Source organism: Neophocaena asiaeorientalis, unplaced genomic scaffold, assembly GCF_003031525.2.
Source record: "Neophocaena asiaeorientalis asiaeorientalis breed wild unplaced genomic scaffold, Neophocaena_asiaeorientalis_V1.1 scaffold45, whole genome shotgun sequence".
Classification (NCBI taxonomy): Eukaryota; Metazoa; Chordata; class Mammalia; order Artiodactyla; family Phocoenidae; genus Neophocaena; species Neophocaena asiaeorientalis.
Window position 1 is genome coordinate 2,605,945 of NW_020174642.1, and position 14,271 is coordinate 2,620,215.

General features: G+C 49.6%; 1 protein-coding gene across 2 annotated transcripts in view; it reads left to right on the forward strand.

The window, feature by feature from the left end:
• ITSN1 (intersectin 1) overlaps positions 1 to 14,271 on the forward strand; it is a 223,768-nt gene that overhangs the window by 172,477 nt on the left and 37,020 nt on the right. The window contains exons 28-29 of one of the 2 annotated variants that reach the window (XM_024758246.1): positions 1,187 to 1,378; positions 1,749 to 2,214. In XM_024758246.1, coding sequence (XP_024614014.1) covers positions 1,187 to 1,378; positions 1,749 to 1,750 — 194 coding nt within the window. In that variant the 3' untranslated portion in view covers positions 1,751 to 2,214. Of the gene's footprint in view, positions 1 to 1,186; positions 1,379 to 1,748; positions 2,215 to 14,271 lie in introns of those variants that run through there. The other variant, XM_024758245.1, reaches the window with a different exon arrangement.

Below are 14,271 nucleotides of genomic sequence, written 5' to 3' on the forward strand. Positions count from 1 at the left end.
CCTAAAGGGCTAAAAAGGAACAGAGGCTCGGCAGCTTAGATGGTTGGCTATTTTCTGATTGAAGAGACCAAATTAGATGCTTCGGTAATAGTTGAGATGGGCGAGGTTAGGGGAGCAGACTTCTGCTTTAGGTCTTTAAGCCATCAGTGCTTGGGTGGCACTTGTGGAAAATGCAGAATTTTCATTCCAGTACCTTGTGGTTAAATGTCTATGCTGTACATCCCCAGCGAAATCAGATTAAAACCTGGCAGCCTTTGCAAGAAATGAAAGGACTGGCCAACACTGTGACTGGTTCCCAACCACAGCTGGGCCCCTTTGCTTGAGCCGTGGCCTCATGTGGGCAGAGGGGTGTGGTGCCAGCTGGATCTCCTCTCCCTTGGGGAGGCCTGGCGGCGTCCCCTTCATCAGGTTGGTTAAAACCCGCAGGAATAGTTTGCTGAGGTGATTGAATTAGCTGGAGCATCTTTAAAGCCTAAGACTGTATAGAAGTTGGTTAGGAAAGATTAACTGGGGGTAAAATCTAACTAGGCAAACTTTATCTGAAGTGTAAAAATGCCAGGGAATAAAGGCAGTGTAACCTCCTATAGTTTTGAGGGAAAAATTAGAAAAGAAAAATTGTTCTTGAATGTGGAAATTGTGTGTTTCTTTGAGAAAAAATTTTGAGACACAAAGGTACAGCAGAATAAAACACTGATTTTACTTTTCACTAAGAGTTGAACTTTTTGGAGGTCAGATGATAATTACCTTCCACCTTAAAAAAAAAAAAAAAACCAGAAAAGAAATAAAGAGCAACAGTGAAGTCCCCATGATATGCAGCTGTGTGTGAAGTTGGGCCAATGTTCAGAGTCAGCATTTTGAAGGAGTGCCGCTGCACTCAAATAGAAATGATTCCATGGAAGCTTTCAGTTATCACTGTACATTTTCTGCTGACAACTAAACGTGTAAAAGAGGAAGATATTATAGAAACTCAAGGCTTGGTCTGACATTTTTGCTGTCGTCTTGGTTTTCAATCCTCCGTCTTCCTCTACTGCCCCCACTACACAAAGCCCATCAGAGCCCTCCACTTACTTCTGTCCTCTTCGGAGAGGACACAGATGAGACACGAGAGTACCTAATACCCCCAGGTAGCCTGTCCCGCGAGCCGCGCAGGTGTGCCGCCGCCCCTCACCTGGCCTGTCTCCTGCAGTGTGCCAGGTGATCGGGATGTACGATTACACCGCGCAGAATGACGACGAGCTGGCCTTCAATAAGGGCCAGATCATCAACGTCCTCAACAAGGAGGACCCCGACTGGTGGAAAGGAGAAGTCCACGGGCAAGTGGGGCTCTTCCCGTCCAATTACGTGAAGCTGACCACAGACATGGACCCCAGCCAGCAATGTAAGTGCCCTGGTGCCTCGGTTGCCTCTCCTCTCTGGTATCTCATGGTGAAACATGCAGCATTGCTCTGATTCTGCTGAGCTTTGTTTGCAGAACTTAAAGCTAGACCATTGCTGCATTCGCAACAGTCTCTTTGAAGACCTTCTGTAATGCAAGACTTTATCTCGTGGGGTTTTTGTTTTGTTTTGTTTCTTTAAAAAAAATCATTCCTTCTGTAGCATGTCCCCTCCCTTCCCTCCCCCCCTTTTCCTTTTTTTTTTCTTTTTAATCATTTTGGCACCATGCTGTTTACATGCCTGACTCATTTTCCTAGCTTGAATTTTGCTCATTGTTTTGTTTTGCTTATGTGTTGTTTTCCTCCTTTTTCTAGGAATCATATGTTGTCCATCCCCCCCTCAGGCTTGAAAGTCCTCAAAGAGACCCACTATCCCATATCACTGCCCAGAGGGATGATGGGAGATGCAGCCTTGATCATGTGACTTCCAGCATGATCACCTACTGCCTTCTGAGTAGAAGAACTCACTGCAGAGCAGTTTACCTCATTTTACCTTAGATGCATGTGATGGCAATGTTGAGTTATTACTTGCGCAGATAGAAGCAAAAAAATTACAAAAATACACAGGGTAGTGGGTCCTTTTGTGGCTTTCCTAGTGACTCAAATTGACTTCCCCCCACCTTTGCACAGGTGCTTCCAATAGTTTTCAAATTATTTTAAAATAAATACCTTAGCCTTTTAATAAAAAAATAAATGAATTACTTCTTTGCTATTTTGGTTTTGCAAAAAGACCCACTATCAAGGAATGCTGCATGTGCTATTAAAAAATGTTCCAAATGTCCATAAATCTGAGACTCGATGTATTTTTTTCATTTTGTCCAGTGTTACCAACTAAATTGTGTCGTTTGGGTTTTTGACCCCTACTATAGAAATCCAGAGGAGTTCAGTATATCTGTTTTAAAGACGTGTAGAACGAGGCCAATTAAACAGAAGCTGTTTTGTGCTTGTTTGTGTGTATCAGATGTACCTTGTTGAGCATGTAATAATACATCCTGTACATAAGAAATTAGTTCTTTCCATGGCAAAAGCTGTTATCTTGTATGATGCTCTAATCACATTACCTTAATTCTATTTTGCACAGTGACCTTGTAGCCACACGAGAAAGCACCTGTGTTTTTGTTCGGTCTCAGATTTATCTGGTTGAGTTGGTGTTTTCTGTTTTGGGTTTTTAATTTTGCGTGTTTTCATACCATAAATCCGTAGACAACACCACTGAGGTTGTTACGATCAACAGTATCTACAATCTCGCCTTAGTCTCTGTTACACCAAGTTTTATTCCAGTGACTTTTCATGGAATGACGTATTTTGAACAAGTAATTTTCTTGACAAGAAAGAATGTATAGGAGTCTCCCTGCAATTAATTTCCAATGTTTACATTTTTTAACTAGACTGTGGAATTTCTACAGATTAATATGAAATGGAGCTCATGGTCCGTTAATGTGTTGGATATGTAGTAGCTGAAGCCATGTTTGTCTTTTAAACACTAGTTGGAAGCTCTCAATAAAAACGCCGTTGCCGACAGCACAGCAAATGGGGCGGGGGGCAGGGAGCCTCAAGCACAACCTAGCGGTTCTACTAATGACTTTTAATAGTAGTGAACTTCTGTTTCTACGTCTCTCCCCTTGGGGATTCCGTGCTGGCGATTGTGTAGAGGTCTTTCTCCACTCACATGGTGCCGAGAACGAGGACTCCCCCTCATTCACTGGCGCGTCAGTATTTTCATGGATATGAATGTAAAATATATAAATATATAAACCTGCGGCTTTAACAACTGTAATACAACTTTTGAATTAGTTATGTGTATAGATAATTAAATTCTTCATATAAAAGTTAGACGGAAATGTCTCTGTGTTCTTGATGTTGGAAGCTGGCAGTGGTGACGGGGAACAAGCAGACTGGACGTGAGCAGGTGGCCTGCTGTCCATTGTGATACAGACACCATGAGAGCCTCACTGAGTCTTCTTTGAACGGCCTTCCCTCTTCCCCTGCTACCCACCCCTCCCTGATCAATCTGCAAACAGTTAACCCTCATAATACTGGTTTTGAAGAATAGAGCTACCACCCAGCTTCGTGCTTAACTGTCTCATTGGGCTTTTGGTACATGGTACTGATACATTGGCAGGTGTGTGATGTGACTCAGAGTATAAAACATTTGTCCAAAAGATATATCACGATAAGGGTCTGTTGAACATACAGATGTGGGTAAATACGGAGACTTTCACATCTTCCATACTGTTGTTCTCCATCCGTTTCTGCCTTGCACACTCCAGTCTCGTTGCCTTTGCAGAAACAAACTGGTGTACACGTTGATGGAACTGTTGGCTGCGATGACCACGTGCTTGATTCCGTTCAGGAACTTCACTTATTGGTCCTCCCCTGCCATTCAGTGGAAAAGTGATTTCCTTCATCAATTCACCAAATATTGTGGGGGAGAGATCCATCGGGTGTGGACGCCCCTCTGGGTTCTGGGGAGGGTGTGCTGCTCCGTCAGTAGAGACAGGGTCCCTGTCCTCATGAAGTTCATGTTCTCATGGGAGGAACAAGCAGAAAACCAAACTACTGCATAAGTATCTGTACATAAGTATATGTGGGGTGGGTGTGTGCGTGTGCGTGTGTGTGCTAAGGTGATGCGTTCTATGCTGGGAGAAATATGGATACCAGGTAACACTGAGCAGGACATCTAGAGCCGACCGGGCGGGGAGGGCGTTGAAGGGAGGGATCAGAGAACACTTCCAGGAGAAAGGGATGTGTAAGCTGAGACCGGAAGGATGGGTAGGAGCCGGACGAAGCCGGGAAGAGAAGTGGCTGTTTGAGGCAGAGATGTCACACGGAGGCCCAGAGGTGGGCGGAGAGATCCCTGTCACTGTCCCCCAGCCCACCCCCTTGTGAGCGGTCTCTTGGCCGGGACCCCTTCACCTGTATAAGTCAGTGTTTCCAGCCTTGAGCTCGGCTAGCAGGGATGCAGTTGCCAAGGTGGGTAATGCTCTATAATACTCTCTATAACTCTCTCCAGGCCCTCTCCATAGATCATCCCTCTAGGCTGTGTTCTGAGTTTGTTGACACAGGTTGGCCCCCAGGAAACTGCTCTTTCCCCCTCCCAGATCATTCAGTTTGCACTGGATTGTAGAGTATCCATCTGACCCAGTGCTCCTCAACCAGAGGGAGGGAAGACCACGGCATCCAGTGGGTAGAGGCTGGGGATGCTGCTAAACATCCTACAATGCACCGGACAGTCCCCCACAGCGACAGTCCCCCTGGGGCCACAGCGATCTGGCCCCAGGTGTCACCAGTACCAAGGTTGAGAAACCCTGGTCTCATCCCACTGGCTGCTGTGGGTAATGCTCTCCTGGTTGCTCTGGGTGAATATACTTGCGACTGAACTTTGGGTACAGTTTTTCCCCAGTGGCACATGGACAAGAAGAGGACAACTTGCTTTCCTGTGTCCGCCTGCCCCGCCCATGCAGAGCAGGACCCAGAGAGCTGAAGGCAGCCACGTGGCCCAAGCTCCAGGCTGCCTCTGCATAAAATGGTATCTGGGAGAAGCCGATCTAAAGCAAGGATTCATTCCCCTGTAAAGTTACAGTGTATTACATCATTGCATGTCCACCCTGTTCTGGAAGTAGGCCCAGATCCCCTAGCAAGTGGTGACTGGGTCCTCTCCACCTTCTCTGATGGCATCAGGAGAAAAACCTGCTAACACTAGCTTAGGAAAACCTTCGAAGTGGTGGGTTTAACTGTACGAAGTATTTGCCAGTACTCCTGTTTCTGACCTATAAAACGGCAGTTTTATGTGGTTCAACCCAATACACTGTATGATCTCCGGGCACATTCTAGGGTAGGTGCTCAAGAACGCCTGTCCAATGGGTGGGACCGGGAGCTAGTGAATGAGAGGAAAGCACCGACTTCCGGTTCTTGGGTCGCAGTCTATCACCCCCGGAGAGGAGGCCGGGCTGTCTCTGCACTTCCCTTCCGCTTTTAGGTGTGAGCTTCCTGAGAGCAACAGTCTCCTTAGAAGGGGCTGCTCCTGAAGCCTCTCGCTCATTGGTCAGTGCAGGAGGCTGAGGACCAGGATGCCAGGGCGTCTTCCCCTGCGTCTGGACCAGGTCTCCATGCCAGCCCGGGTCTCAGCTGAGGAACAGGCCTAACAAATCAGTCAGTCCTGTTTCCTGGCAGAGTGAAAATCACTTATGAGAGAAAGTGAATATTCATTTTTCCTTCTAGCAAAATTGTAAGTTAACCCTATTCATTCTTTTTAGTTCCCAAAATGCCCAAGAGAATTTTTATGGAAACGACACGGAATGCCAACAGTCCCAAAACTGCACAGAAAAATAGCCCTTTCTTCAAAATGTCTGATATTTTGGATCTGGTAGGATAGGGAAACATAATGAGGTCAAGGATCACCATAGCTTGATGTGAACATCTCACTTCAGCCAAACTTCTCTTGGGCCTTTCTTTAAGAAAATTCCACACATAAAAACCAGACTTCCAAAGTGTTTCCTGGTGTGTGGTGATTCCATATCAAAGGTTTCCATTGCCTCTTAAGAAGGTTCTGTTCTTGACATTGAAAACTCCCTGGGCATTTTTTAATAATATAACTTGAGTCACAAAAACTGAAGGTTTTGTTTGTAGAAAATGAGAATCAGCTATAAAATTGTATCGATGCCACCTCCTGTTAAGCATGCTACCTCTTTGAAGCTACGATGTTATTATTTTATGTTGTCAGCAGACTGTGTGTGTGTGTGTGTGTGTGTGTGTGTGTGTGTGAGAGAGAGAGAGAGACAGACAGACAGACAGACAAAGAGAGACAATGATTTACAGGTGACTTAAATGCCCACGTCAGTAGCTTGGTAACAGTGGGTGAATGGTGAGCGCGTAGTACCACCAGTAAGCAGACAAGTATCACTCTCGAAGATCCTGGCACAGGCTGACAGCCACTGTTCCCACATCTACTTGGCACATAATGTCACATGATGCCACAGGCTTCCAAAGAGGAAGCATCCCTTCCTTTGACCCAGCCCATCATGTTTTTAAAAGTTGGACAGAGTCTCCTCTGTGTATTTTCTCCTAACTGACACAGGAGGAGGAAAGGCACTTTTGAGCTGCCATTTTTCATCAACGATGCTGCTTCACTCAGAGTACTGAACAACTTGACTCCCCTTAGGTGCCCCAAGCTGCCCCTTCCCCCCTCGGTCCCTGCCACACACAGTCCCCTTTGGTCCCAGTCCACTTAGTTGCAGTCCAGGCCCCACAAAGGAAAAGGTCTACAGTGGCCGCAGGTACATGCAGAGGTGCTACCCCCTGCCCCCCGGGATTACTTGAGGAGGTTGAAATCTTGGAGAACACTGGGCACACGCCCTGCACTTTGTAGCTGAGGGCACTGACGGTCTGGGAGCTACAGTGACATTCTCAAAGGCAGCTCCCAGACTCTCTGGCTTGTGCATTTGAGAAGAGCAGCCCTATCTCTGCCAGGGCTTCAGAGCCACCCACCTCCACATCATCAGTGACTGCATCTGTGGAAAGATGGAGAGCGAGTTCCCCTTCCCTTGTGTGTTCCTCCCACTCCTGGGGCTGCCATGGGAGGGAAGGATTCCAACATATTGCTGCCCCTTTCAGCACATGGGCTCAATACGCCACTGGCTTCCTCAACCTTAGTCCTTCTCACTGCAACTGCAGGCAGATTTTCCAAAGACACAGGCTCTCTCTCACTCTGGACCAACCTAGGAACACGTGTTGCTGTAGCTTCTCAATTTTCATTCCTTGGCCGCTGTATATAATAACACAACTTATCTACAGTTTTAGTGTAATATATGACTCCATTTCTCTTAAAATTTTGGAACACTTGCTTTTCTTTCTTTCTTTTTTTTTGGCTGTGCTGTGCAGCTTGTGGGATCTTAGTTCCCTGACCAGGGATTGAACCTGGGCCCACTGCAGTGAAAGCGCCGAGTCCTAACCGCTGGACCACCAGGGAATTCCCTGGAACATTCTATTTGGGTAGATAGTAGAGGGGAGCGTGAGGGATCCACATAACTGTATCCTGGGCCCTTTTAGAGGCTAGGAAGCAATACAAGATGGCAGTTCAGAGCAGGGGTTCAAATCCCAGCTCTGCCCCTCACTGGTTGTGTGGTCGTGGGCAGATGACTTAACCTCTTTGTGCTTCATTTTCCTCGTTTACATATGGAGAGATAATAATAACACCTAACAGATAGTAAGCTCCCAATAGGTATTAGCTTTGTTGTTACTGTTGCTGAGGAGAAAAGGCATCTGTGCCTGGTCGGGGAGCATCACGGAACCCATTTAACTGGCTTCCTGTTTTCTTGCATTAAACCAGACAGCACAGGATCGTGTGCATTTAAGACTTTCAGAAAACGCGCTTTTGCAGATGGGGATTTCAGAGAAAGAAGCTTGGACAGCTTCCCTGAAAACTGTCAGACGTCTCATTCATTTGTGCGCAAATCGGGGCCCTTCTCAGTTAGCGGGAGGCTGGCCCATGTCAAAGCAAGCAGCTTTTTCAAACACCTTCCTGTGCTCCCTAAACGTGCAGGGGCATTTGGGATTTGGGCCACAGTCTCGGCAGATGTCCTGGCAGAGGGGGAGAAGCCGCCCTGGGTTTCACACGGCTGGTTGGCAGTGGGGAGACCAACAGAGCCAGTGGAATGCACGAGGCTTTTAAATGTCACGTCTGTGGACTGTGTTGGCAGGCCCATGCGGCGCTCCACAATAAACCTGTCACACAGGCATTGAGTCACTGGGTCCTTTATTTCTCATCACTGCATTCTGTGGCCTTGTGTTCTCTTGCCAGCAAAGATTGGAACGTTCAGCCCCCAAATATGCCAGAAGCTCGTTGTTTTTTAAAGCAACCATGTAGCTTGCCTAAGGGATGTGTATCACTAGGGGCTGCTTCCCCAAGGTACTGTCTCCAGAGCAACCACCCCCAGCACACTTGAAGACTGGAGGTTAATTTTCTCCTACCCCCCTGTGCACACCCTGAGATGCTTCTCAGGATCCAGAGCTTTGGGCCTTGGGCATCTCTGCCCTCTTTGCCGGGCCTCCAGCAGACCGCAAGCCCTACAGTCTGCCCCAGCGCAGGAGGCAAAGCCAGGATGCCCCCTCTCCTCTCTGGGGCGTTGCCTTGGGGTTCTGAGGCCCCCTTGGGAAGGGCCCCACACATCTGAATCCTCTGCTGATGTGATCTCGGGCAGGAACCTTCACCCTACCCCATCCTCAAGGGGCAGAAGTACATCTGCCCATCCTCTCCGTCCCTTCCCCCCCCCACCCCGACTGTATCACAGGCTCAGGACACCGCCTGCATGCTGATTTCCAGCAAGCAACTCCTTTCCCGCTACTTCCTTGAGAATCTCAGCTGAGGAATATGGATCCAGGTGTTGAGGCTGAGCTCAGCAGAACCCCAGCAGACAGGGCGCCTGCTCCCCAAGCGGGAAGAGGCCACCAGCAGACAAATAAGCAAAATCATTTCAGCTAGTGGTGGATGAACTGGGACAAGTGTGACGGAAGGCCAGGGCTACAGCAGATGGCCTCTCTGGGGAGGTCACGTGGAGGGGTGGAGATCTGACTGCAGAAAGAGTCGGCATGCAAACGTCAAGGGGAAGCGTATTCCAAGCCCCAGGAACAGCCAGTGCAAACGCCCCAAGGGTTGATGAGTTTCTCCTGCTCCTCCCGTGAGGATGTACCAGTCTTCTACCCGGTACCTGCTCCATGCTTGCCAGCTTCCAGCCTCTTCTCCACACCACGGGCAGAGAGCTATTTTAAAAACCCAATTAATTCTGCTTAAAATCGTCCAGGGAGGTCCCAGTCCTCCTGGGATAGTGACCCCAATCTTGCATTTGGTCCATGAGGCCCCGCTTGATCTGCTCCCTTCTCCCGCCCATGTGCAGCCCCTGCCCCACCCTCTCATCATTTATTCCTACCTGTTTGCCCATTTGTGCTCAGCCTTCCCCAACCAGGGTCTTCCTTTCTGAGCTGCTGACGGGACCACCATTAGTGGCCTCTGTCATCTACAAACCTTCCACGTTTCTGGCGTCAGAACGGGTTGTGGGTGCAGGGGCTGCAGCTACTCTGGCTTCCAGGAGGAGATACTGATGCTTAAAGAGGTGAAGTCCCAGGCTGGTCTCCAGCATCCTGGTCTAATGTTCTTCCTAGTTCCTTCTGCTACCTTTTGGGTCACCATGATGACCCTAAACAGAAGTCCGGGCTTCTGTTGGCCCAGTGGGTTTCCAACTGGCTCTCTTGAAAACGGCCTCCTCTGACCTCCAAATTACTTGAGGGAAAGGTCCACTTTTGGGACTTCTCTGGTGGTCCAGTGGTTAAGACTCCACGCTTCCACTGCAGGGGACACGGGTTCAATCCCTGGTCGGGGAACTAAGGTCCCGCATGCCGTGTGATGCAGCCAGAAAAAAAAGAAAGGTCCACTTTCATCACTGGTCCCCACTGTGGCATCCTGGCTGGGCAGACAGCATGGACGTGGAGCCTTTCCCTGCCTTGGAGATCCCACGACTCAACCTCCCTGAGCTTCGTCTTCCTCCCAGGGCTCTGTGTGCCTGCACGTCCGGGGGAGGTGGTATGTGTGCTTGGGTCCATGGACCCCCATCACCGGCCCCGCCCTGCCCGTCGAGTCTTACGCAGCCAGACCTTCTATCACCACACTTTCCTCACCACCTCTCCAAGATTCTCGCATTAAGCTGAAGCTACTGGTGGGCCCCAGCTGGAATGCCCTCACCTCATCTTCCGCTGCTCTGTCTGCCCACCTTCACCCCTCCTTTCTCTGCTGCCTTGGCCAGCCCCTCTAACCCGCCATGTCTGAGCTCTTTGCTGAATACTAGTTACTTACCGTACATAAGCTGAGTGGATGGAGGCTGATGCATAGACAGAGATACTCTTACCTTCTTCCTCAGACTGTGAGCTTCTTGGGAGCCAGGTCCTATCCCATGAAGACCTACAAACACTAAATAGCAAAGGTACCTGCCTTTGTATTTAGTACTGAATGATGCCCAGTCTCCCCATCTGCTTAGAAACTGGAGGGCAGCCCCTACCTCTCACACTTGTGTATTCCCCACGGTACCTCATTCTCGGCCGTTGCTCAGGAAGTGTCAGTGGTGGACAGTCTGGTGTTGCCCCCCCTGTCGTTCCGCAGGCTTACTTCTTCATCCCCAGCGAGGCTGGAGGGAAAGGACGCACCCCAGTGTCCAGTCTCCCCGCTGTGTGTGGCCTAGAACCTTGCACCAACTGCACCTGGGAAGGCACCGCTCTGAAAAGATAAATCCACATGAGGGAATTCCCTGGCGGTCCAGTGGTTAGGGCGTGGCGCTTTCACTGCCATGTCCTGGGTTCGACCCCTGATTGGGGAACTATGATCCCGCAAGCTGTGCGGTTGCAGCCAAAAAAAAAATAAATAAAATCCATGTGAGAAGACCTTAGAACAGGAAATGAGCTTGTTAATCATGAGACTTATTATTCACCATTCTTACGCCACCCTGAATAATATATATTGATTTTGTGTTTGGTTTTATGTCTCCCCTCCACTAGAATGGAAGCTCCATGGAAGCAGGGACTTGAGGGCATCTCTGCAGTTGCTGAGAAAGAGAAGGAGATGTCATGGGCTCGGGTGATCTCTTGTGTTCCAGCGGGGTCAGTTTGCCAAGTTAGGAGAGACCACAGGGGACCAGGTTGTTCTTAGACCCTTGTGAAGAAAGTTCCACTGAGATGAGAAGTCCACCCATGCCCCTGTGGACCACCCAGAGCTGGTTTGGTGTCCAGAGCTTCCCATGGGCTGGGGCTGCCCTGGGACTGGTCAGCCAGGGTCATTTTCAGAGGAGACCTGGCAGCCTTGACCCAGTCTGGTTGCCACCAACCCCCACCAGCCTCTGGCTCCGAGGACAGGAGTGTCCTCTCAACTGGGTCATCCAGGAATGGACTGGGAGAGCCATGGGTATGGGCCACCCTCAGCTCCACTCTTTCAAAAGCTCGTGGTTTCCTTGTGAGTCTCCACTTTCCAAGGCAGCAAGAGCAAAGGTTTTATTCCTGATCACAGAAGTCACCGTCCATCTCTGGACTCTGCTCTCCCATCCGTAAAATGAGGGCATCAAGCAGACTGATCTTACAAGCTCTAGCCCTGGAGTTGGGGGTCAGGTGGTGGTGGCAGTGTGGCCTCCGGGAACAGAGCATCAGAGGTTCTCTGGGCTCTGGGGTGTGGATGGCCTTAGAGGATGGCATTCTGTGGTTACGGCCATCACATCTCCTCGGACAAGTGGCGTGAGTAAGCTGCCTTGGGCTGGAGTCGGTTCAGCGGTTGTGGCCACTCTCATCCTGCATGTGCCTGGACAGATCTAGTTTCTGAGTCTTACTCCCTCTTCACACCAGGCACCTTGTTTCCAGGCAAGCTTCCCTCTCATGGCATGGTCCTCACCGTTGGCTGTGCATCAGAACCTCCTGGAAGGTTTACAAGTCATGGATACCCGAGTCGCACCCCAGCCAGTCGTATTCGATGAGTCTGCAGTACAGCGGGGACGCCAGGCTTTTTAAAGGCTCCTTAGGTGATTCCGACGTGCAGCCAAACTCGAGAGCCACGGCCCCCTCCATCCTCCACGCAGCTGCCACAGTGACCCTCCCAAGATACAGCCAGACCTTCCCTGGCTCCCCAAGCAAAGACGAAAATCCAGACACCTAGCTACATTGTTCAGAGCCTCCTTGACTGTACTTCCCCACCTGTTAGGGGTGAATTGTGTCCCCAAAATTCATATGTTGAAGCCCTTACCCTTATTCTTCATACCACAGAATATGACTGAATTTGGAGAAGGGGCTTTTAAAGAGGTCATTAAGATGAGGCCATCAAGGTGGGTCCTCATCCAGTCTGACTGGTATCCTTACTAAGAAGAGGAGATTTGGGCACAAAGGGTCGCCAGGGATGATCTCACAGAGAGGAAAGGTCATGTGAGGACACAGGGAGAAGATGGCCAGCCGAGGAGAGAGGCCTCAGAAGACACCAGACTTGCTGACACCTTGATTTTGGACTTCCAGCCTCCAGAACTGTGAGACAATACAGTCTGTTGTCCAAGCCGCCCAGTCTGTGGAACTTTGTTACAGCAGCCCGGCTGACTGATGCATGACCCTTCCACCAGGCGAGAGGCATAGTGATCAAGAGAAAGAACGCTGGGGTAAGATCCCCTCTGCCTTTTATTAACTGAGGCTCTGGCAAGTTACTTAACTTCTCTGTGCCCGTTTCCCTGTCTGTTCAATGGGGAATAACAGCAGTGGCTACCACATAGGATTACTGGGGAGGATTTCATGAGTCCATGAACGTACAGCACTTGGAACCATGTGGCTCAGAGTAGCATCCGTATGAACTTTCCGTTCTCCCTGGTACCCCAGCCTCTGCTTCCCTCTTCCTCACCTGCCTTCTAGCCCTACCACCCCACTCCGGCTGCCCTTTTCTCCGACTGCCCCTCTGCTCTGATCCCTAACTCCTACTCACCCACCCTGACATTTGCCTGAGGAAAGCCCAACTCAAATTCCTCCTCCTCTGGAAAATATTCCCAGATCCCTCTCATCAAAACTATGGCCTTGGGACTTCCCTGGTGGCGCAGTGGTTAAGATTCCACCTGCCAATGCAGGGGACACGGGTTCGAGCCCTGGTCTGGGAAGATCCCACGTGCTGCGGAGCAACTAAGTCCGTGCGCCACAACTACTGAACCTGTGCTCTAGAGCCCATGAGCCACAACTACTGAGCCCACGTGTCACAACTACTGAAGCCCACGCGCCTAGAGCCCATGCTGCACAACAAGAGAAGCCACCGCAATGAGGAGCCTGTGCACCACAAAGAAGAGTAGCCCCTGCTCTCTGCAACTAGAGAAAGCCCACGCACAGCAACAGAGACCCAATGCAGCCAAAAATAAATAAATAAAATAAATAAACTTATATAAAAAAAACACTATGGCCTCCTTCCTCATACTGCAATAGAAATGTGTTTGTACTTCTGACACACCGATCTGCCTTGTGTACTCAAAAGATTTATTTACGGCGGCTAGTAAGGACCCCTAAAATACTGCAGGATAGAGCACATTGACAGCGGGAACTCAGAAAGAAAGAAAAACAAGGACGGTGACATAAACGGGGCCAGGAATGAGCTAACAAATGCAGACCATGGGGCACTTGATGCTACACCAGGAATTCCAACATCGGTTATACAGCCATGGATGATATGCCTTTGATTAAAAAAAAATTACTAACATTCTTTTTGATGCAAAATTAAGAGATGATTTATCCCTGAGAGTAATTTGATTTTCGCCACTTCTCAACAGTCGTTAAATTGCCCAGCAGCCCATGTAGCTGGATTCTTCTTCTTGGGAGACAATTAAGCTTATCTGGAAACCACATTGGCGCTTTTAAACTTCCGGGTTGTGACTGAGTGCAGCTGAGTAGAAGGCCCTGATGAGTCCCTGGACAGGCTGCAGAGGGATGCCTGGGCTCAGCTGGGCATAGCTCAGGGAGTCTTTGGTGCCATCAGGTACGATTTCCCCCACCTCTCACCACAGGCCTCCGTGCCCACTTGGCATTTCTAGACCCCCATCAAAATCTAGTCTTGGGCTTCCCTGGTGGCGCAGTGGTTGAGAGTCCGCCTGCCAATGCAGGGGACACGGGTTCGTGCCCCGGTTCGGGAAGATCCCACATGCCGCGGAGCGGCTGGGCCCGTGAGCCATGGCTGCTGAGCACGCGCGTCCGGAGCCTGTGCTCTGCAACGGGAGAGGCCACAGCAGTGAGAGGCCCGCGTACCGCAAAAAAAAAAAAAAAAAAAAATCCAGTCTTAAGGATTTGCACCTCTGAGGTC